This window comes from Anolis carolinensis, chromosome 2 (genome assembly GCF_035594765.1).
Source record: "Anolis carolinensis isolate JA03-04 chromosome 2, rAnoCar3.1.pri, whole genome shotgun sequence".
In the NCBI taxonomy this organism is placed as follows: Eukaryota; Metazoa; Chordata; class Lepidosauria; order Squamata; family Dactyloidae; genus Anolis; species Anolis carolinensis.
This window is the reverse complement of record NC_085842.1, coordinates 157,778,065-157,801,001: the sequence shown is the minus strand read 5'-3', so window position 1 is coordinate 157,801,001 and position 22,937 is coordinate 157,778,065. Positions and strand designations below refer to the sequence as shown.

Sequence of the window (22,937 nt, the reverse complement as noted above, 5' to 3'; positions counted from 1 at the left end):
AACACTCTGCTTAAGCAACTTTTGCTTGTCCTGAATCCACCATTCCCCTTTCCAAGATGAGCTCAGGTTGTACCATTAGCATTCAAGTTCTATTCTCTATCCTGCTAAGCAAGTGCCCATATCACTTCTTGAGGGGAATCTTCCAATTAAGCAATGGCCTAGGCAGTGACAGCTGATGGGTGCCTGGAGGGATGATAAGAGCTCCCACGCCCATCAAAGGCAATCAAGAGGACAGCATCCTCACTCACCTTCCTTTGGCATCTCTGCTATTAACAATCTTGGCACCCAATGCTTCCACAAGCATTTCAGCAGTGCCATCCTGGTTGTTAATTCTGTAGAAGGAAGAAAGTGTGGGAAGCAACTGAGTTATCCTGGTTTTATTTCACTTGCAGTGTATCGAAAAGAGAGGAAAATAGTGAGTGAAACAAATCATATAAACAGTATGCATGGCTCAGTGTCAGAGTACAAAGTAATCTACATGCAGAAGTCTCAAGGTTAAGTCACTAGGTTTATACGGCTCTCCTCCAAATGCAAACTCTATCTCCCCCGCATCCCCACATCCCCAGGCATCAAAAATGTGGAAGGCCTTCCCACAAATAAATACTAGTCAGAACAGTTATAAAAGTCTGGAATTGTCTCAAGATAAGGCAGATTCAAAAAGCGAACCTTAGAAATCCATGGTGCAAGGTTCACTTCGGGAAAAAAAACACGAGAGTGGCTTCTCAAACAGGCAGGGGGAAATCTCTCTTTCAAGATCCCAACCACTGCCACCATTAAATGTGGGACACCCTGCCCAAAGCCCCTTTACATTTAGGCTAAGGGAATCTTTTTCTTAATATCCCACACCTTTGCCACACCTTTTTAATATGGGATCTCTCAAATCCCACTATGACAGGGGGCAATCCTTCTTTCAGGATCCCAGCCACTGCCAGCTATAAAACTTAAGTCTGTGTGTGTGCATGTATGAGAGGATGTGACACTGAGGGGAAGTATATGAGACAAATCTTCCACTGACTCTAAGTAGAGCAATTCACCACTCAGGAATACTGTCTTTATTAAAAACAAAAAATTATTTATTTATGGTTTCTCTAGTCCAAAAAGCATAACTTGTTGCAAAGGTTTACTTCTTCAGTTTTATTTGTACATAATATAGACAATATCTTTCATTCTTTGACATTAACAACTTGACTGAAACTTTGTCTCAGCAGTATTCCTTTTCCTCAGCTCTTTCTCACTGGAAACCTAAACCTAACTGGCTTCAAACATCTTCTTGCTAGCTCACCGGCTAGAGAACTACAATAACTGACTTTCAGACTTCTTTCTAGCTCACCGGCCAGAGAACTTCACTAACTGAACCCCAGACACACACAAGTCTTTCCTCTAGCTTGCCTCACTAGAAACATGAACATAACTGAACTCTTTTTAAAACATTCCCTCCTTTTTCATCCAGCTAGCTCCGCCCCTTTCGTGCTAGCTTCGAAATGGTTACATTTCTATAGAAGCAGCTACGTTACCATGGTGACTTACATCCAATCAGCAGTAGCTAACTCCTACCCACCTTTATCACTGAATCAACATTAAATAACATAGACAAAAATCACCAATAAAATAAGGCTTTCCGTTACACATGGTATTGAAAGATAATAATAAAATAATAAACTTTATTTATACCCCGCCACCATCTCCCCAACAGGGACTCGGGACGGCTTACATGGGGCCATGCCCAGAACAATACAATATAAACAAAATATAATAGAACAACAAATCATAGCACATAAAACAACACAATAAAAGAAAATATACACTACATTAAAGAAGATCAAAAGAACAATAAAACCAAGGGCGGGCCACATGAACACTAGGTTAAAACTCAGGGTGAGAAAGGAGGTAGGAGTAAAAACCATAGAGGACAGGGTCATAAAGTGGCGGTGCAATCTGGAGGACAAATATTGAAAGAGAGCAGCAAAAGAGATTTATGTAGTGATTACTCTCCAAAGGCACAACGGAAGAGCCATGTTTTCAGGTCTTTCTTAAAGGCTGCTAATGTGGGGGCTTGCCTAATCTCACCGGGCAGTGAGTTCCACAATCGGGGGGCCACAGCAGAGAAGGCAAACTTCAAAAATATATACTCAAACAAATGAACAATATAGTTTGGGTGATTTCTCCTACTAGCCATTGACTTCCCTTTCCCTGGAAGTTCTTTTAATCTAAACTTGGAAACTCCTATGTAAGAGCTATTTTTAAGGGCAAGCTTAGGCCAGAAGAGAAAAGGACTTCAAATAGTATACTGATGTCAAATTCCATTCTTGATCATTCAAACGCAGGCTAGCAATACATTCAGAGACAATAAAATTGCTTCTTCCTTTGGGGGAGGAGGGGTTACACTTCCCCTGAAGACACAGGCTTGCAGTTTGGGGGTTCTTCTGAACTCTAAAACCTGTGCGCCAACTGCGCCCGTTCCTTGAGAAGCCAGATCTGTCCATGGTGGTCCAAGTCTGGCTTATTTAAGCGCTCCAAAGAGCTGCAGCCATGTTGCTCACTGGGACTGGTTACAGGAAGCAGACAATCCCACTGTTGCAGCAACTCCACTGCCTACCAGTCAGTTTCCGGGCACATTCCAAAGTGCTGGTTATGACCTTTAAAGCCCTATATGGCTCAGGTCCAGGCTATTTGGCTGACTTCACCTGCTTGTACAAACCTGCACGGGCCCTGAGATCTTCAGGAGAGGCCCTTCTCGGTTCCACCTCCATCTCAAGCACAGTTGGTGGGACCGAGGGGCTGCTGCCCCTTGACTCTGGAACTCTCTGCCCTGGGAAGCCAGAATGGCCCCTCCCTGATGTCCTTCCAGCAGCAGACTAAAACCTTTTTATTCGGACAGGCTTTTAAAGATGAAGGTTTTAAGATCAATTCAGGGAGTGCTGTGGTTTTTAACTTTGAATTTGTTTTAATGGATTTTAACTGTGAATTTTAAAATACTGTTTATATTTAATCCTGTTTTAATGTTCTTATATTTATAAATTTTGAATGGTTATGTTGATGCTTTTATATTAAGCCTCTTTGAGTCCCCTTTGGGAGAGATAAAGTGGGGTATAAATAACAACAACAAAATGTTTATCCCCTATCATAATCAAGGGTATCACTTTGGTATCCTGGCCCCAACTCAGGCAGTACTACCAAGACATATAAATTAGGTCTCTAGAGTAGCCTGTTATTCATTTCTGCTGTTTATACTATGCAGGCTTTTGAAAAACGATCCCCCATCACTGCCCATGCTGCCTAATATTGCAACTTTATACCAGATTGACCTGTGATTTCTGGGAACTGTAGTTAAAGGACTGTGGATCTCTATTTTTTGGCCTTTTTCAGTCTTTGGAATTGCAAAAGCTGTGCACTAAAGTATCCTCTTCTGATGTCTGTTTGAGTTTGTACTTAATGCTCTAAAAGGGCATTTCCTACTATTTTCTCTTTCATCACCTTTCAACACTCAGGAATTTTCCTAGCAATACCTCAGTCCTTTTCCATTTTCACATCCCTGCTTAAACTTTGGGAATTTCTGCAGTAGTGCCCTAGCTCTCTGAAATTTCCATACTTTTTATTACTGCCTTAGGGAATCTTGTCCTGTTTTCTAGCTTTAAAAAATATCTTGATGAGCTATTGTAAGTCACTTTTTCCCCTAGTAAATATCCATTTGGAATCCCAACTTAAGTCTGGCCTTTGCAACTTCTGTGACATCAAAACTCCTGTCAAATTTTGAAAAAAAAATCACATGATGTCTCAATGTATAATGGCAGACCATTGTTTTGATTCTAGGAATTTCCTTACTGGAAATACTGACTTCAAATGCAATACTGTAAATTGGAAAACAAAAACACATTGTCAAATTTTGAGATGTCTACCACAACATCCTTATGAGGCTTATCTCAATTTTTGCTTATTGTGTAGAATTTTGAGTTGAGAAGCAGCACTGCAACTTGGATGACAACTAAAAACAGTCAAATTCTGAGGCATCCTATAGCTTCATCACACTAGACTTTGGATCCACTTTAAATCCACTTTAGGGTGGGGTCTTTAAACAGCTCAGTCAGACAGGTCCTGGGCCTTACCAAACTACAAACCCCAGAATTCTGCAGGAGAAAGAAATCGGATTTAACGTGGATAAATGCTCAAGTGAGATAAGGCCACAACATAATGTCCCAGTAAATTACATCTCCCACAGATATTCAGACATTCAGTGTTGCTACTACAGATTTGTACACATACACACCATAAAACAATGATTATGAGGGACTTACACTGCACAGTGCAATGGAGTAAAAGGGTTTCCTTCTAGGTATGCAAATGGATTGTGTTCAAGTAACAATTCAAGACAATCTTCATGCCCTAAAAAAGGAGGGAAAAGGGAAGGAGACATTATAGAATCCCCATGAAAATTGTATAATCACAATCAAGAGATCCTTTCACACAATCAGGTTTTTCAAATCCTTCAGGTTTAAGAACATTAAAAACACCGAGAACCAATGGTAAACAACTGCAATCTATGCCAATACATCCTACTCTTTGATTACTGGAGGATGTGCTCCAAAAGCTCCTGTCTACCTAGGAACAATCTCCCATAGTATGCTTTTAGCTCATTTTCTTGTGGGTAGGCCCAGACCAATGCGCTATAGATGAGGAAGAAATAAAAACCCTCAAAAGAAACAACAGCACATCAACCTAATCAGGACTGGTGTCTTTGGGGAAGCACACACCCTACATCAACTCTTATGATTTCTAAAACACTAATAAAACTATAGTCTAATATTATGGAATATACAGAACTCTATTTATATATTTGCCTTCTGTATTCTCATGGGCTGAAATGTGAGAATAGAAACTAAATCTAAATCTAGAGGGAGTTTCTGTTCTTATCTACCTTCCAATCTTAAAATGTTTTCACCTTTTAAGTTGTGCTTACAGGAGCTCTGCTGAGTTCCTCAGATAGTTATCATGTGATCCTTAGTGAGAAAATCAGTAATAGCTTTTATTGAAAAAACACATGTTCACCACAACAGACCTCTCTTTCAATATGAAGCAATAGGAAATAGCTGAGTTTAAATGAAGCTAAACAAGAACTGCAAAATAAGAGCCTAAGTATTGGGACAGTTTTAGAACACCTCTTCAAAGTGCTAGAAATCAGGGACAAATGAATCAATCTGAAAAAGCTTTCTTAAGGATAAAAAAATTGAAAACTGCTGTCCTACATGGCAAGTATATGTTTCCCATGCTGTAGGTGCCATCTCCTATTATAGCAAGGTTGTACTATTAGTTCCCTTATTGAACAAACATCTATTTAGACTGGCCCTCTTCTGCCACAGGAAAAAACACAATGGGACTTGTGCATAAATGACCAAATCCTTACCACTGTAAGAAGCCCAGTGCATTGGTGAATAGCCACTATAGTCCACCACAGAGTCCAGAGGGTCAGTAGAGAGCGCTGCCTGCAGCAAGGTCCTCAGGATTTCAGAATGCCCACACACCGAGGCAAAATGGATCGGGGTCCGGCCCTTGAAATCCCGACACAATACAAAGGCATCATGGTCCAGCAGTGCTGCAAGGCAGTCTTCACAGCCAGTCACAGCCTATGACCAAAGACCAGGAAGAAACAGTGGGAGAACGTATTAAACTCAAGCTTTGCAAAGTAACACACCAAGCCCAGCACAACAACAGGGATATTCACTTTTAGTAACACCTAAAGGTCCACAAAAGAGGTTCTAGCAATAATTCTCAATTCAAGCATACAGAAAAGATAGAAACAGTGGCTGTCAAATAAATCACACTTTCCAATATTAATTGGAGGGAGATGAGAAGATTCATATTTACCAATAACCCATATAAGCACATTAACAATAACTGGAATATATACTGATTGACCAACTGCATGCTCAGACTGACTGAAAATTTGGAATCCTTTAAGTACCTGATTTTTCTCTTGACAAACATAACTAAAAGACTACTTAGGACATATCTGACCACATTTGGATATATACCTGCCACATGTAAACATAGTGCATTCTCCCACTCACCCCCCGGTGCAGTGCAGTCCTGCCTCTCTTGTCTGCTGCATCTACTGTGGATCCCTTCTCCAGTAAGAGGTGGACACAGTCTACATGGCCATTTGTGATTGCCAACATCAACGGGGTCCTGCAAGGAAAGCAAAGACAGCTCAGGCAACATACAACTAACAAAAGTATCATTAAACCCACCCATTCCAATTTTAGAGAGCTTAAGAAGGATAAGAGGAAGAGATAGCATCCTGATGATTAAATAAGAAGAAAGAAGACTAGGATTCAATCTGGATTTATGCAGTGTTCTAGAAATAAAATAGTTGTTTTATGACCAGGATAGGAGTGGGTATTCAAGTAAGAATGAGGTAACAGGCCTAGCTCTAAGCACTGTCTAGAATACCTCTTATAACTCAAAGAAATATAGAAATATAGATCTTTAGCTGCCATCTTCACCCATAGGAGAGAAAGGAAAAGAATGGTGCATAGTTAATATGTGTCACGGTTTCGTATAAAGCAGAGATATGAATCATGCAGCAATCCAGATGTTCTGGACTGCAACTCACAGCATTCCTAACCACTGGCTATGCTGTCTAGGTCTGATGGAACTCCAGTTCAACAGTATCTTCATGGTAGACCGACACCCAAACCTGATATGTAGAAGAACAAGTCTCGCTCAGAATCATAGAATCACAGAGTCTTCTACGGATCTACATCACAGATTAGCTTTTCCCAGCCCAATGTTCCCAGCATCTGAATCCAAACTATAAGGCCAAACTAGACCAGAACCACCAAATCAACTGCTGAAACGTAAGTAAATGTTTGCGAAAACCAACTGATTCAATGGGTCATCTCTATATGGAACAAACAACAATACTGTTACCTCTCCCATCATTGTGCTGGCTTGAGATGATGGGAGTTGCAATCCTATGAATGTGGAGAGCATCATGTTATGGAAGGCTGTTACAACGGGTAAGGAAGGGTATGCACTCTTTTTTTTAAAGGAAGATGTACTAAATAGGCAAAATCCCACAAAGCATACAAATATGCAGATTAGGCAGGTGTGCATATTACTGACCCCCCCCCCCCAAAAAAAAACATACTTTACTGTTTTTGTTAGGTTCAGAGGGTGGGACAAAGAGCTATAATTCCCATCTACCCACAAGCTGAAAATCTGCTCAGTCACTGCTTTCTAAAACTTCAGGAAAAACTATGCACACTATCTCAAAACTCTATGTTTCTAATCATATGGATGAGGAAATGTGATCCTACTTTAAAGTTGAAGGAAAAATCTCAGGAAATTGACTTCTGGACTTCAGGTGGGGTTTTGGTATGTGTGACCTTTTATGACTTCATGGGACATACTCAGTTCTGGTTGTAATTATTGATATTGTAATGAGGGATCTCTCCTCAAAAGACTTCCAGCCCCAAACGAGCCAAATGGTTGGCTGATATCAGCCAATAGAAACTCACTGTCCATGGAGGTCCATGACATCGGTGATATCGACTCTCTCCCCACTGTCAATGAGAAGATGTAGGGAATCAGTGTTCCCATAGGCAGCTGAAACAAATTGAAGAAGAGAGAACAAAGGGGGTAGAGAAGAGTTTAGGCACAGGATTTCTATCTAGTAGTTTCTCAAATAGCCATTTAAATCCTCGACATTTATTTTCAAGAGAAGGAAAGCAAGCATCCCAAAAAGAAAACACCTCTCTCTCTCACCTGCAGCATGTAGGGGTGTCCACTTCTTCTTTTTCTCCTTCACCAGAGCAGAAGCACCATGGCTGGTAAGTACCTCCACACACTCTGTGGAGCCCCTCTCCGTGGCAAGATACAAAGCCGTTCGCCCTTTGTGGTCCCGCACATCCAGGTTCACCAAGGTTTCGGCAAGTGTCTTCAGGGCTTCACAGTGACCGTTATAGGCCTGGAAGAAACATCAACATTTAGTTCACTTTGCCTGTCTTGCCTTCTTTGGGCTCCAGTCCTAAACATGCTTACTCAAATGAGAAGCCTGCCATTTCAATTAACCTGCTCCTTATTATGGTGACCTAAAATGAAGATAACTTAATCTAAAAAGTAAAACAGGAGACTGTAATCTAAAATGAACAACAGAAAATTCCACAAATTGTCTTTGCCTTACATTCTTGAATATCCCCTAATCAAACATAAACACAACACTGCAAAGAAAATATATCCAGATTTATGACAGATATACTTACAGCTAAGTGCAAAGGGCTGACTGGAATGGTGCTTTCCACATCGTCCAGGCAGTTAAAAGACATTTCCAGGAGCTGTAATTAAGAGAAACAACCACAGAAATGCTTCAGCAATCCTAAGTTTCGGACTATTCACCAGCAAGAAATCTATATAGATTTTCTGTGTTTGAAAACAGTGTTTGCCAAATTACAAACGCATTATTAAAAGACCAAGATCAGGATAGTTCATAAGTCTGGAAGATTACCTTAGCATTTATCTCTATCATAACCTTGTGTTCACATGTAATACTAAATTCTTGACTGCTAGTGCATTTTTCCATTATATCTCAATGACTCCTCAGAAATGTATTACTTTGTCATCTCTCTAAAGGCATCTTTAAGCCCAAAGGAATTGCAGGAAGTGATTTCCCCCGTAAGCAATGAAACAGACAGCTTTTACATACTAGATTAATCTCCATGCAGCTCTTAAGATCATTGTTACAGCTGTATGTTCTCCACAACAAGGCATGTGTTAATTTCTTGCTCCCCCATTTGTTGCCCCTCTATTTGAATGTGTACATTGCTTCCCAATTTGTTATTATCTTTACTTTTACTTGGTAGCTTGTTTTAAACACAGCTGTATGACACCAAGAAGGATTTCTGCATTTAAAATGCTCAGAATACTGGAGAAGAGAATTAATTAATTTTAGCATGTTTTTAAAGTCCATTACAGCCATTAAAATGTTATGCAAATCCAAAAGTAAACACTGCACTCTTCTCCCATGCTGCTCAATGAGCAGATATGACTTTTCCTCAAAGCAGGCAAGGGAAGAAGAAATCATTCTGGCTTTTGGGGAAAATGCCTGTGGAACCCATAACATTTGTTATTGCCAAAATTTTGAGTTTAAAAAAATTACATTTTTCCTCAAAACACCCCAAAAACAGTGGGATGAGAGTAGATGGAACCTAACAGACCCACAAAATCAGCCACAGGGGAGGGAAGCATGGAGCTTATGTCCACACTTTCCTTGCCTATGATTCACCAATCAAATATCTAGTAAATTGTGGAAATTTTTCAGGATCTTCAGATCTTTTCATCAGGAAAGATTCTAGAAAAAAAGGGTTAGCGGAGAGAGGATGAGAGCAAAAAGGATGGCTTGATGCTAAAGGGCTGGTGTCTGCATGGTCACAGTCTATACCATCTTAACATCCTGACATCAAATCAAGCTTCTGATTTTTTCCCCTCCTTTCCTGACCACAAGTTTGTTTTTGTAACATATTCTTTGATAAAGAGATCTGGAGGTATCAAAAGCATGCCTGAGATTTTGTCTCTTATTAAAAGTAATTGCTTGACTATGCATTCAGGGGGGGATACTGAGAAATCAGAAGATGTTTGATAGAATCTGACAGCTGTCCAAGGTTTCTATTATGTTTGCTGGTCCTCAATGTTTGGTCCAGTTCTCCCTTCACCAGACACTGAAGTCTTTTTTGTATCACAGCCTAAATGAATTTACCTGGAAGATGATTTAAGAAAGCGGATTTTCTATAATCAGACTTCTAAGGACTTGTTTAGCCATTAACTTTCGGGTAATCGCACTGCAACTTGAGCATACCATGTCTTATCAGGACATTTCTTAGTGACATGCTAGGAGCACAAGGTAAAAAGTATGTTTTACTAAGCTGAAGAAGAAAAGAAATACAGGTTTAAGTTGGAGTTTCATCCTTTCAAAGACCTGCAGATTCTTTCACTGCTCAGTCTCACTTCCAAACCATGACCTAGTGATTCTGCATTCAGTTCAAGCTTACCAACTCAAGGTTCTGTCTGTTGCCATAGGCAGCTGCGTAATGGACAGCGGTGTATCCCTGCTTGTCCCGGAGAGATGGGTCAGCACCATTATCCAACAAGAACTCTAAACAACTGGAAGGATAGGATTGCATTAGGGCAGAATTCAATGTATGCAAGAAACCTAAATTAGTCTGTACAAATTCAGTCTTGTTATAAAAATGACCCACAAACATTAATTAGTGGATAAAGAAAGAAACCCTGGTGCAGCCACTATTCCATCACAAAACATATCCCCCTGACAGAGTAGGAACAGCTGTACTCCAAGGTTGACTCAAAATAAAACATTATTTTCTACCCAAAGTTGAGACTATATCTGCGAGAGAGAAATTGTTGTTTTACCCCTGCACCAACCACGTAAATCAGTGAAGGGATGGCACACATAAGAGGTAGATATTTAATTCCCCACTCCATGTCTGGACAAAAGGTGGGCCAAATGGTTGAAGACAATCCTTGAACAGCGGGTGCTATTCAAACACAAACACACACCAGACAGAAAAACATTCTTAAAGCAGATTCAACTTTAAAGGTACTAAAAACTAATTCTGTTATGATAAGTCTAACCTTGATAAAAAGAACAGTGTGTGTATGTGAAACAGCTGAGCCCCTGAAGAGAGAGGCCAGGGAGGATTGAGATGAGCTACTCACAAGATTGCCTCCTTCAGTCGTGACTCCTTCAGTGGCTCCTCATCAGTGTCATGGCTGTTTCCTGAATGAGTCTCAGCTCTGAAAAAGCAGAAACCATAAATCAGTTTTGCCAGGATGCAGTAGAAGAAAGGTTAAAGGCATAGAATATATCAAAATGCATAACTTCCAAAGAAGTCTTATACTAGGAAACCAAATACAATTCTATAGCCATTAAGATCGTTTTCTTAACTTAAACATGTATCACAATGCAAGTTAAACATCCACTTTTATTTTAGGGGGAAGGTTTCTAGTCCTCAGAAACAAGAGGAAAGTGAAATCAAAGGAACCTCAAACTGAATGTAATGTTCAGATCTGTTATATAATTTTAAAGCATTACTTTAGCTTGATTTGTGATTTCTAAACTTATGTTAGTAGTGCTATTACTTCAGACAATCTCAGAATACAACATATATTGTTAAGTAAGAACATGTAAATCAATTGCATCTCAATGAGAATATTAGTGCTGAACTGATTCTCTGTCCTCAAATTTAAATGACAGAAACTCAGTGAGATAGAGTGGAAATGAAAATGAGAGTGAAATCTGTAGTACTTCTGGAGAGAAAACAAGCCCTTGACTGCTGCCATGCCAGGCAAATCCTGGAGACCTTTCTCCTACCTCCTGTAAGTATCTGAAGCAGCAGCATAATGTAAGGGGGTGCAGCCTTTACAGTCAGCTTCATTAATACTGGCTCCGGCAGTGACTAGTGTCACCGTACACTGATAGCTGCCATTTGCAGCTGCGTAGTGCAAAGGAGTCCTGGTGGGAAAAAGAAGAAAAGGAGTCATGAGGGATTGCTGCTCACTGAACAGAACTCCACAAAAAGAGATGACAGTCCCAAATTACAAACTGATCTAACCAAAATAGTCAAAGCAGGGTTAAAGAAAGGAAGTCATCCAACGAAAGACAATTTCGGAATGTCAGTATGCAAAGCGATCTTGCAGTACCTTGTAGACTGAGAAAATGAAGTTGGTAGCATACATTTTCATAGTTTACAAAAGCTTATGCTACCAACTTCATTAATTCACTTAGTCTCGGTGCCATAATATCCTTTTGCCAGACTAACAGGCCTTTGCCTCTGAAGCGTGCTAGACTGAAGGAATCAAACTCAGAATAATATTTGTTGTTTATAAAGCAATGTAACAAAAAGTACATTTAGTTCTTATGCAGTTTAGCAACAAGGAAAAGAACACTGTATAAGCAATTTCCTTCTTAATTGCATAGCTCCAGAAGGAACAGCACATGTGTTTAATGGGGCAAAAACATATACTTAACTTTATAAACACACTCTTGAATCACAATCCTAATGTGAACACAGAATAAGACCTTCAGATCTGGATAATATGAATTACTAATTACAATTGCCTTCCATGCTCATAGAAAAAGAAAGTACAGCATTCCAAACTTACCTTCCAAACTTATCTCTCCTCCTCAAGTCAGCTCCACTGCTCAACAGCAAGTTAAGACATTCAACATTCCTACAGAAAAAAACAAAGGAAGCAGAGAATGCACTTGAACAATGCCAATGAAGAAGCAATGACCAACCAAGAACACCAGATCTGTTTGAAAGCCAATGCTGTTTTTGATTGACTGATATAATCAAAACAAAACAGCTGTTAAGAAAGCCAGCAGTATCTGTGAGACAAACTGAGAAAAATAGGTGTACACTTGCACAGATATTTCTGATGCATCTGAGGAAGTGGACTAGAGTCCACAAACATTTGTGGTTGAAATTTATTTTTGCCAGTTGATCTCAAAGGTACTACTGGATTTTTACTATGGCCCCTTCTACACTGCCATGTAATCCAGATTATCAAAGCAGAATCCACATTATCTGATTTTAACTGGATTATATGAGTCTACACTGCCATATAATCCAGTTCAAAGCAGATAATCTGGATTTTATACGGCCGTGTAGGAGGGGCCTATCTCTTTTTATTCTAGACTAAAAAAATAGACTAACAAGGCTGTTTCCTTGAATACTCAAAACAACACTACTTTTGTACTCCAAGAAACAGATACATTCTTAATCAGTATGGATCAGCTCTAAATTGAGCCAACAGAGAGGTAGCAGTTTGATTGTTGGATTAAGACATTGAGAGACAAGGATTCGATTCCCTGCTTAGCCACAGAAATCCACTGGGTGACCTTGGGCAAGTCACATCCTCTCAACCTCAGAGGAAGGCAAGGGGAAACCCACTCTAAACAAATTCTGCCAAATCCTTGTAATAGGATTGCTTTAGGATTGGCATATCAGAACTGATCTGCAAACACGCAACAATGACTGAAGAGAAACGCCTAACCTCTAACCTTTACTTCTTTACTTACCTAAAGGGAGCAGTTCAGTCCTGAGCAATACCTTGTAAAATAACATTCTGGACTTATTACTCACCCTCCGGAAGCAGCAGCATGGAGGCAGGTCCTCCCGAGGTTATCTGGCGTATTGATATCAAAGCCTGCAGACAGCACATGCTCATTGCTGAGTGAGGAGACAATGCTGTACAACTGACCTATGAATCAGGAGACAACAAAATGAGGGAGTAGTCAGAGCCCTGCCCACAGATCCCATGAGAAATCGGATTCTTGTAGCACAATTTGACTTCCTGAGAATCTCATTAAACTCTTAAGCAAAGATAACTGCTCTGGATGAAGGAATTCAGGAACATGAAAGTGCTGGTTTATTATGAGCCCCACACATGAAACAACTGATTTGACCAGGAGAGGCAAATTACAGTATACCCCCGACTTACCTGAGGAAAGTAGCTTACGACAACAGTCTGAGAATCCAAAGAGAACAGCTAAGTGCAAGGGGAACATGTCATGGATCCCACGCCTGCAAGGACAGAGGAACAGAATCATTGTAATGTTTTCCCCAAAAACATAGAACACACCAAAATACTAAACATGGCCAGGAACAAGGAGAGAACAGATTTCCTAACCCAGCTAGCTCAATAGCTCCCATTTACACCACTTCATGCTAACTGTAACAGTTCCAACCAACTATAAGCCCAAACAGTTTATCTTCATTATGTAATCAAGGTCAGTGTCCATTCCATTAAAAAAACCTGAAAGCTTAATGCTTCTACTCTTCATGCCAAATGTAGTGTCAAAAGATAGTGGAAGATTGCCTTAAAACAGGCAATCTTTATCATCTTACCTATCAAAAGATGCCACCAAAAGAGAAATGTCCTCACCTTGCAGTATCAGCACCATTCGTCATCAAAGTACTAATTAGCAGCTCGTGGCCGTATCTAGCAGCAACATGGAGGGGGGTATTGCCATATTTGTCAGCGCAGTCAATCTCACTGCCTATTTAAAAAAGCACAACTCAGTTTTTACTTGGCTTACCATTTACTTCAGGCTGACCAGAAGCAACAGGAAACTGTGGCTCAGAAGGAAGGAGTATAGCAAGTACTAAGCTATGAATTATTTTCAGTCCTTCTGGCTCTGTTAATAATTTCTTTAGTAACTTCTTTTATTTTTGTGCTTAGCCTTTAGAAAATGAGCTGCATACACCAGGCCAACTGATACTTCTGACTTTAAGTAATAAGACAATGAAACAAAATTCAGAAATCCAAAGAGTTAAATTTGTTCTTTATTGAATCATCTGTTTTGTCCAATTTTTTTAAAAAAAATATTCACAAAAATTGAGATTTGTCTTCAACTGGAAAAAAGAAGACTTCATGAGAATAACATAAAAGATTTAATAATAATAATAATAATAATAATAATAATAATAATAATAATAATAATAAAAACTTTATTTATACCCCGCCACCATCGGGGCGGCTTACATGGGGCAGAGGCCCAAACAACATAAGGACAAAATGTAAGCCACATAATACAACATACATAACAGGTACAAACATTAAAATATGTGTATCGGAATTATTTAAATGTTAAAGAATCACTGCAAGAAAAGAGCAAAGGAACAATATAAAGCACTGAATTTGAACAAAGGTTAGAGAACATCTGACTACTTACCATTTTGTATGAGAATCTGGGAGCGTGTAAACCGTCCATGAATGGCAGCCATGTGCAAAGGACTCTTCCCTTCTTTGCTCTGCAAACATTAAAACAAGTTAGCAAACGGTTCTATCCTGCTTCCTAGAATAAAAAACTGCCTTTAATCCTATGAAAGTAGTAGGAGTAGTCTTCATTTCCCACACACTCCAGCCAAAGCCTGGGTGAATCCAACTTAATACCTGGAAGTTCACGTCCGCTCCGTTATTGACGAGAAGTTCCAGGCACAGGGCTCCGTTGGTGGAGACGGCAGCAAAGTGCAGGGGGGTGAAGCCCTTCTCATTGGGCTGATTGACATTGGCGCCATAGTTGACCAGTTCATTGGCCACAGCATCCTGGCCCATGTAACAGGCAATGTGAAGTGCAGTGTTGCCAAAGGAATTTGGTTCATCGATCTAAGAACAAGCAAATGAAGATAGCATTTGAATGCACTGTATTTAATGCTGCACAGAGGGCTTGGTGAGAATAGGCAGCAGCAACTCCTAGGGCTTGCACTGCCTGTGGCCACAGACATTTTAACTACTGCTCTCTGAAAACTCAACTTCAATTTATATTCAAGTCTCTCCTCTCTCTAATAAATGCTCACATTTACCTATTTTATTTAGCAAATTCTTACAAGGCGGCCAACCTTCACTTATCCAACATTCTGTATTATCCAACGCAGTCTGCCTCCCATCCAAATCCACAGCTGTTTCTCTAGGCAGCAAGGACTGAAATTTTTACAGATTTAACTTCTGAAAATGTTGTTACTGTAAGTTCATTTTATGCAATTCTATCTTTATTTGTAGTCAATTTTTTTTAGTCAATGTTTTTGTAGTCAATGTTTTCAATACATTGCGATGTTTTGGTGCTGAATTTGTAAATACAGTAATTACTACATAATGTTATCATGTATTGAACTGCTTTTTCTGTTGATTTGTTGCAAAACATGATATTTTGGTGCTTAATTTGTAAAATCATAATGTAATTTGACATTTAATAGGCTTTTCCTTAATCCCTCCTTATTATCCAAACATTTCTGCCGGCCTGTTTATGTTGGATACGCGAGACTCTACTATATATACGAAATAACAAATACTAAAACAACAGCAGCTAACACAAAGCCAAACTTAAAGCAATGTGATTCAATTAAAAATATAGAAACACACAGTTTTATATCATTAGGTTTGGTAAAATCTGCAAGGAAAGGAAGGCCTCCAATACAACAAAATTCAGAAACAACAAACAAGTCTTTAAAAGGTCGGGGAACCTGTGCTCCTTACAATGTTCCTTGTCTACCAATATCCCTCAACATTGGTTATGTTGACTGCTGTGGGTTATGGGAGTTGGGGGATAGAAAAAGTGAGAGGAAAGGCATGCATTTTCTGGTTCAATTTGTGTTGTTTCCTACTGCTCCCTTGTGTCTCTTTCTCTCTTAGTTGTATCTTCAAGTGCTAGCATTTAGATGTAGAAATTGTTGGGGTACAGACCTATCTTTAAAAAAGATCAAAAAGCTTAAAAGAATTCATGCATGAACAGATTAAGGGCCTGAGAGCGGTGTTGAGTATACCACCCCTCTAACTCCATAGAGAGATTTGCAAGTCAAGGCTGGAAACATGTTAATGGCATGCAGCTGTGTGATCAAGAGGGTAGGGGATAGAAATGGAGGGACCGTAGGGAAGCTGGAAAAGGAAGAAAGGAATGGAGAAGTCTGTACACCTTTGCTGTGACAAGGATGTAATAAAAGAACTTTTGTAACTAGTGACAAACCTGATTACATTGTTGATGGACTATTTAACTGAGTTTTGCTGAACCATATAGCAAAAGGAGATGCTGTCAACATGGAAGTCACAACTTTTGCCACTCTTCTCTCAACAGAAGAGGAGTACCCTGTAACAGGGTCCATTTGCAATGTGACCATCAAAGCCACCAGGAAAGCCAAAGGGGCATGATGCCAGCAACCTTCTCTTATTGTTGATTCACAGGACCTGGTATAAGTGTCAAGACCCAGGCTGCAGAGCACCAATAACCATACACAGAGGCCAGAATCTATCTAATATCTTTATTGAAGTAGTATAAAAAGTTAATAAAAACAAGTGTAGAAAATAGTCCAGAAGCAGACCTTTCAGGAAAGGTCAAAATTAGTCCAAAGAAACAATGTCCAATATGAAATATTAAGGTCCAAAGTTGTAATCCAATAACCGAAACACCCACTTTGCCAAGCAAAGTGAGGGGAGATGACAAGGTCCTTTAGTCCATGGAACTTAAGCAAGGCTGGGAAGTAAACTTGATTCTTGGAACAATAGGCTTAATTCAAGGCAACAAGAAACGAGGAGCAAGAACAGGATCCGTGGTAAATTCGTGGCGAGGTCCGGAAAGCAAGGCAATGTCCGTGGAGCAAGGCAAGGTCCTGGGAAGCAAAGCAAGGCTGGAAACGGGAACGAGGGCTTGGAAGCGGGAGTAGCGTAGTCCACACACAACATACTCCCGAAGCTGACGAATTGACTCCGCAAGATTCCTACGTGGGCAAAACACCTAAATAGGGTCTCGTTTTCCCGCCAAAGAACAATTCTCTGGGGAACCAGAACCGAAAGCCATCCTCTGTGTCCAGATGCATGACTCCCTAAAGTTTCCCATGGGAAGCAGGCTTAATCAGCTGAATGCCTGGCAGCTATCCTAGCGCTCCTGCGAGAAGCCTCCTGAGCGCCTTTCTCTTGTTTATAATAATCGCGGCGAGAAAATGGGGGAGATTTTGGCTCAAGGCTTGTTTGGCAGACTTCTGGAAGGCAAGTCTCCTGCAGGTGCAAGGGCTCCAACTCTGGCTGAAAAAGCTCCAATTCTGGCTGAAACGGTGGGAAACCGAAGTTTTCCTCTTCATCTGTCACAACAGTGTTAGGAACGGGACTACAAGGCCCATGAGTCATCACACTATCCCCCTCCTCAAGGCCCCCCTCAAAAATGGGCTCCCTCCCCGAGGTGCGGGGCCGCGGCTTGGCGGGGTAGGCCTGGTGGAAGCGGTGGGCTAAATCGGAGGCATGGACTGTGGAAGCGTCTTCCCAAGAGCGTTCTTCGGGGCCAAAACCTACCCAGTCAATGAGATACTGTAGGCGGCGGCGATGAAAGCGAGAATCCAAAATGTCCTGAACCTCGAATTCCTCCTCCCCATCCACCAAAACAGGAGTGGGGGCCGGCCGGTCTGCATCAGGGAGCACACCATCCGCCGGAAGGAGCAGGGAGCGATGAAACACTGGATGAATGCGCATAGAGCGCGGAAGTTGAAGTTTGAAAGTCACGGGGCTAAGTTGCGCCACCACTGGATAGGGACCAATGAAACGGGCATCTAGCTTCCGGCAAGGGCGGTGGGAGGGCAAAAAGCGAGTGGACAGAAGAACCCGGTCTCCTACCTTGATTTCGGCGCCCGGCTGGCGCCCGGTTTGTCCTCCTTGGCTTGGTCTAGTTGCTGGAGCAAAAGTTGTTGCACCGCTGTGAGTTCTTGCAGCCAGTCCTCTGCTGCGGGAACTTCTGAGGTTTCAATGACAGAAGGAAAGAAACGTGGATGGAAGCCGTAGTTTGCAAAGAACGGGGTTTCTTTAGTTGAAGCCTGGACACCATTGTTGTAGGCAAACTCCGACAGTGGTAACAGGGAAGCCCAATTGTCCTGCTGATAGTTTACATAACAGCGAAGGTATTGTTCCAAAGTGGCATTGGTGCGCTCAGTTTGCCCATCCGTTTGGGGATGGTGAGCCGAAGATAAACGAGAGTCTATGCCCAATAGTTTTTGTAGTGCTTTCCAGAAACGAGAGGTGAATTGAGTCCCACGGTCTGTGACCAAACTCTTGGGCAAACCATGTAGTCTAAAAACATGCTGAAGGAATAAATCTGCAGTCTCTTTGGCCGTGGGGAGGCCATCGCAGGGAATGAAATGGGCTAACTTGGTAAAAAGGTCCACCACCACTAGGATCGTGGTGAATCCAAGGGAAGGTGGTAGGTCAGTGATAAAATCCGCAGAAATTATTTCCCATGGACGAGATGGAGTAGGAAGGGGATGCAGTAGCCCTGAGGGCTTTTCCCTTCTTGTCTTGGAGCGCTGGCATACCGGGCAGGTACTGACATATTTTTCCACATCCTTGCGGATCTTGGGCCACCAGAAATCTCTTAGGATCAAATGCATGGTTTTAAATAATCCGAAATGCCCTGCTGGCTTGCAGTCATGACATAGACGAAGTGCCTTTTCCCTGCTCGGTCCTGGAGGGATGTAGACATGATTTCTATAGCAAAGCAACCCATCCTTAAGCGAGAAAGGAAAATGTAGTCCTTGGCGAAGTTGATCTTGAGCCCAGGCATCCGCCTGTTGACTGGCCCTGATTTCCTGAGCACAAAGGGGCCCTGGAGTAGAGGACGTAGATTCAATTGGAGTGGTTTTGGTGTTCCCCACTGTGAGCGTGGCAAAGTTCTCGGGCTGCAGCAATTGGGATTCAAAGGTCTCTCTGCGCCCTGCAGCATATTCTGGTTTCCGTGATAGAGCATCTGCTTGCTTGGTCTGAGCTGGGGTTACATAATGGATCTGGAAGTCAAAACGCTCAAAGAATAAAGCCCAGCGCTGCTGCCTCTGATTTAACTTGCGGGCAGTTCTTAGATGTTCTAGATTCCGATGATCAGTATGGACTTCAATGGGAAATTTGGCCCCTTCTAACCAATGTCTCCAAGTTTCAAAGGCTGCCTTCATGGCCAAGAGTTCTTTTTCCCAAACATCACTGGGGAAGCGGCTGGGGATTGAGAGGGTCTGATGAACCCCTTGCGGAGGTTTGACTCTATGAACTCCCTGAGAGCTTCTTGCTCTGGTTCAGTCAGGGAGTAGAGGTGTCCTCGCGGGATCGGGGCCCCCTCCACCAAGTCAATGGCACAATCATAAGGCCTATGCGGGGGCAGTTTCTCGGCTTCCTTCTCATTGAAAACATCCCAAAAGTCTGAGTATTTCTTGGGCAAGGTGATGATGGATTCAGCGTCTGTGGCATGGCAGACCTTGGCTACAAGACAATGGTTTTGGCAATATTTAGAAGCAAACTGCAATTCTCTGTTGGTCCAAGAGATGCTGGGGTCGTGGAGTGTCAGCCATGGAATCCCTAGAATCACAGGAAAATGAGGAACCTCGGTAACAAAGAAGGAAATCTCTTCCATATGTTCCCTTATCCACATTCTGGTGGGTTCAGACCATTGGCTTACTGGACCTGTCTTTAGGGGACGGCCATCTATGGCTTGCACCACCCGGGCGTTCTTGAAATCGTGATATTGTAATCCCAGAGAGTCGGCATACTCTCTATCAATGAAATTGTTTGTTGCTCCTGAGTCTATCATGGCGTGGATCATGACGGGTCCTTTTTTCGCTGACCACAAAGTGACCACTAGGAGAAATAGGACCCCGGTTGGCGGCTCTTGAGTGGGGTTTCTGACCGGGTTGGCGAGCCTTTCTACGCCCGGTCGTTGGCTTCCCCCGCCGGCTTTGCGCCAGCCGCCTCGGCCGACTCCGACTCCATGGAGGACGCCGCCGCCAAACGAGCGGCGGGCTTTCTTTTGGCTGGGCACTCTCTGGCAAAGTGGCCCCCGTCTCCGCAGTACCAGCAGAGGTTTAAACGTTGGCGGCGGGCCTTCTCGGCAACGTCTAACCTGGGGCGCACATTGCCCAATTGCACTGGCACCTCCCCGCTTTCTCTGGGGTATGGGGCTGGTGGCGGGGGTCTCCACACTGGACGTGGTTGGACGCCGGCGGGAGCGGGAGGTTTTGCCCCAGCTCTCCCACTCTGGCCTCGGAGCCATTGTTTTCTGTTGGCAAGCATGACTTCGGCTCGTAAACATTGGTCAATAAGTCTTTCAAGAGAGTTCGGAGGATCCACCTTGGAGATTTCTTCCAACATCTCGATATTGAGTCCCTCCCGAAACTGTCCTCTGAGGGCTATGTCGTTCCAACCGGTGTTTTGAGCCAGCACTCGGAACTCGGCTATGTACTGGGACAAGGGCCTGTCCCCTTGGGAAAGGCGCCGGAGTTTGTGGCCGGCCGCCTCTAAATTGTCCTCGATTCCCCAAGTCGCCTTAAGGTGATTTAGGAAGTTTTGCGCGGAACTTAGGTGTGGGGAGGCTTCATCGAACAGCGCAGTGGCCCAGTTGGCCGCGGGGCCGTCCAGGAGACTGTAAATCCACGCCACCTTGATGTCTTCCTTGGGAAACTCGGCATCACGGGCTTCTAGGTATGCCTGGCATTGACGACGGAAAACGTGAACCTTGGAAGCTTCTCCAGAAAACTTGGTTGGCAATGCCAGGGCAGGGAGACGGATTCCGCGTTCCTTCAAGCCCCGTATTTCTCCCTCCTGCTCATGGATCATATCACGGATTCTGTCCACTTCATCCTTGGCGATGGTGTAGCTGAGTGGCTGGTCTCCCGGCCCGGCTCCGGTAGACATTCTGGCCTAGGTTGATTGGTGCTTAAGGGGGCGGAGTCAAACTGTCAAGACCCAGGCTGCAGAGCACCAATAACCATACACAGAGGCCAGAATCTATCTAATATCTTTATTGAAGGAGTATATAAAGTTAATAAAAACAAGTGTAGAAAATAGTCCAGAAGTAGACCTTTCAGGAAAGGTCAAAATTAGTCCAAAGAAACAATGTCCAATATGAAATATTAAGGTCCAAAGTTGTAATCCAATAACCGAAACACCCACTTTGCCAAGCAAAGTGAGGGGAGATGACAAGGTCCTTTAGTCCATGGAACTTAAGCAAGGCTGGGAAGTAAACTTGATTCTTGGAACAATAGGCTTAATTCAAGGCAACAAGAAACGAGGAGCAAGAACAGGATCCGTGGTAAATTCGTGGCGAGGTCCGGAAAGCAAGGCAATGTCCGTGGAGCAAGGCAAGGTCCTGGGAAGCAAAGCAAGGCTGGAAACGGGAACGAGGGCTTGGAAGCGGGAGTAGCGTAGTCCACACACAACCTACTCCCGAAGCTGACGAATTGACTCCGCAAGATTCCTACGTGGGCAAAACACCTAAATAGGGTCTCGTTTTCCCGCCAAAGAACAATTCTCTGGGGAACCAGAACCGAAAGCCATCCTCTGTGTCCAGATGCATGACTCCCTAAAGTTTCCCATGGGAAGCAGGCTTAATCAGCTGAATGCCTGGCAGCTATCCTAGCGCTCCTGCGAGAAGCCTCCTGAGCGCCTTTCTCTTGTTTATAATAATCGCGGCGAGAAAATGGGGGAGATTTTGGCTCAAGGCTTGTTTGGCAGACTTCTGGAAGGCAAGTCTCCTGCAGGTGCAAGGGCTCCAACTCTGGCTGAAAAAGCTCCAATTCTGGCTGAAACGGTGGGAAACCGAAGTTTTCCTCTTCATCTGTCACAACAGTGTTAGGAACGGGACTACAAGGCCCATGAGTCATCACAACAAGAGACATACTGCTTAAATGGTGGTGTTCCATTTTTGGCTATTACAGCCAACAGCTGGAAGATCTATCCTCCTCTATAGATCTGCTGCATCCTCTTTTTGAATCCTCCTAAGAGTATTCAACTCCATGCATATGAGAACCAGACTGGTTCAACATGCTACTGAAGGCCACAATAAATTGCAGTCCTTATTTTGGATATCTGGGATTTGTCTGGTCTGCATATTGAGAACAGTAGTGAGAATAGTCGACACATAGCTATTCAAAAGTAAGAGCAACTGAGTTCAATGACACAGACTCGAAGAACTGCAGTCTCAGCTCCCCAAGGCAGCAAAATAGTACCTGTCACACTGGTCCTCAGTACATCTACCAGATGATATCAAAGTAGCCTTCAATGGCTATGCTGTTCATGATTTTTCCTCAGTTTTCATTTTAAGACTGAGCATATGTATATAATAAGCATATACATGTGTGCTTACATACATACATTCATACACACATAACACTTGGAGGGTACATTTAACACTTTCTGCCTCCATTTGGAAACAGATACCTTCTAGTCTACAGGATTTCCTTCTGAACAGACACGTGTAACAGGGATCAAATGGTTTTCAGGTACAATACCCAGGATTCTTCATCACATAATTTGTGATGGGTGGGAGATTTAGCCCAATAGTATCTATAAACCCATACATTTCCCAATCCCATTGCACAGGTTTTCACTATAACAGTTCCTTGCTTAGAGCT

The 22,937-nt window shown here is 42.4% G+C and overlaps 1 protein-coding gene across 2 annotated transcripts in view; it reads right to left on the bottom strand.

Annotated features, from left to right (window-relative positions):
* ankrd52 (ankyrin repeat domain 52) overlaps positions 1 to 22,937 on the bottom strand; it is an 83,096-nt gene that overhangs the window by 25,128 nt on the left and 35,031 nt on the right. Inside the window, exons 8-24 of one of the 2 annotated variants that reach the window (XM_062970933.1) lie at positions 14,968 to 15,180; positions 14,747 to 14,825; positions 13,957 to 14,071; positions 13,513 to 13,595; positions 13,155 to 13,272; positions 12,172 to 12,240; positions 11,381 to 11,521; positions 10,726 to 10,803; positions 10,041 to 10,152; positions 8,259 to 8,330; positions 7,762 to 7,963; positions 7,515 to 7,602; positions 6,608 to 6,691; positions 6,063 to 6,180; positions 5,399 to 5,618; positions 4,293 to 4,380; positions 249 to 332 (exon numbers count right to left, since the gene is read on the bottom strand). In XM_062970933.1, coding sequence (XP_062827003.1) covers positions 249 to 332; positions 4,293 to 4,380; positions 5,399 to 5,618; positions 6,063 to 6,180; positions 6,608 to 6,691; positions 7,515 to 7,602; positions 7,762 to 7,963; positions 8,259 to 8,330; positions 10,041 to 10,152; positions 10,726 to 10,803; positions 11,381 to 11,521; positions 12,172 to 12,240; positions 13,155 to 13,272; positions 13,513 to 13,595; positions 13,957 to 14,071; positions 14,747 to 14,825; positions 14,968 to 15,180 — 1,964 coding nt within the window. The remainder of the gene's footprint in view (positions 1 to 248; positions 333 to 4,292; positions 4,381 to 5,398; positions 5,619 to 6,062; positions 6,181 to 6,607; positions 6,692 to 7,514; positions 7,603 to 7,761; positions 7,964 to 8,258; positions 8,331 to 10,040; positions 10,153 to 10,725; positions 10,804 to 11,380; positions 11,522 to 12,171; positions 12,241 to 13,154; positions 13,273 to 13,512; positions 13,596 to 13,956; positions 14,072 to 14,746; positions 14,826 to 14,967; positions 15,181 to 22,937) is intronic. The other variant, XM_062970934.1, reaches the window with a different exon arrangement.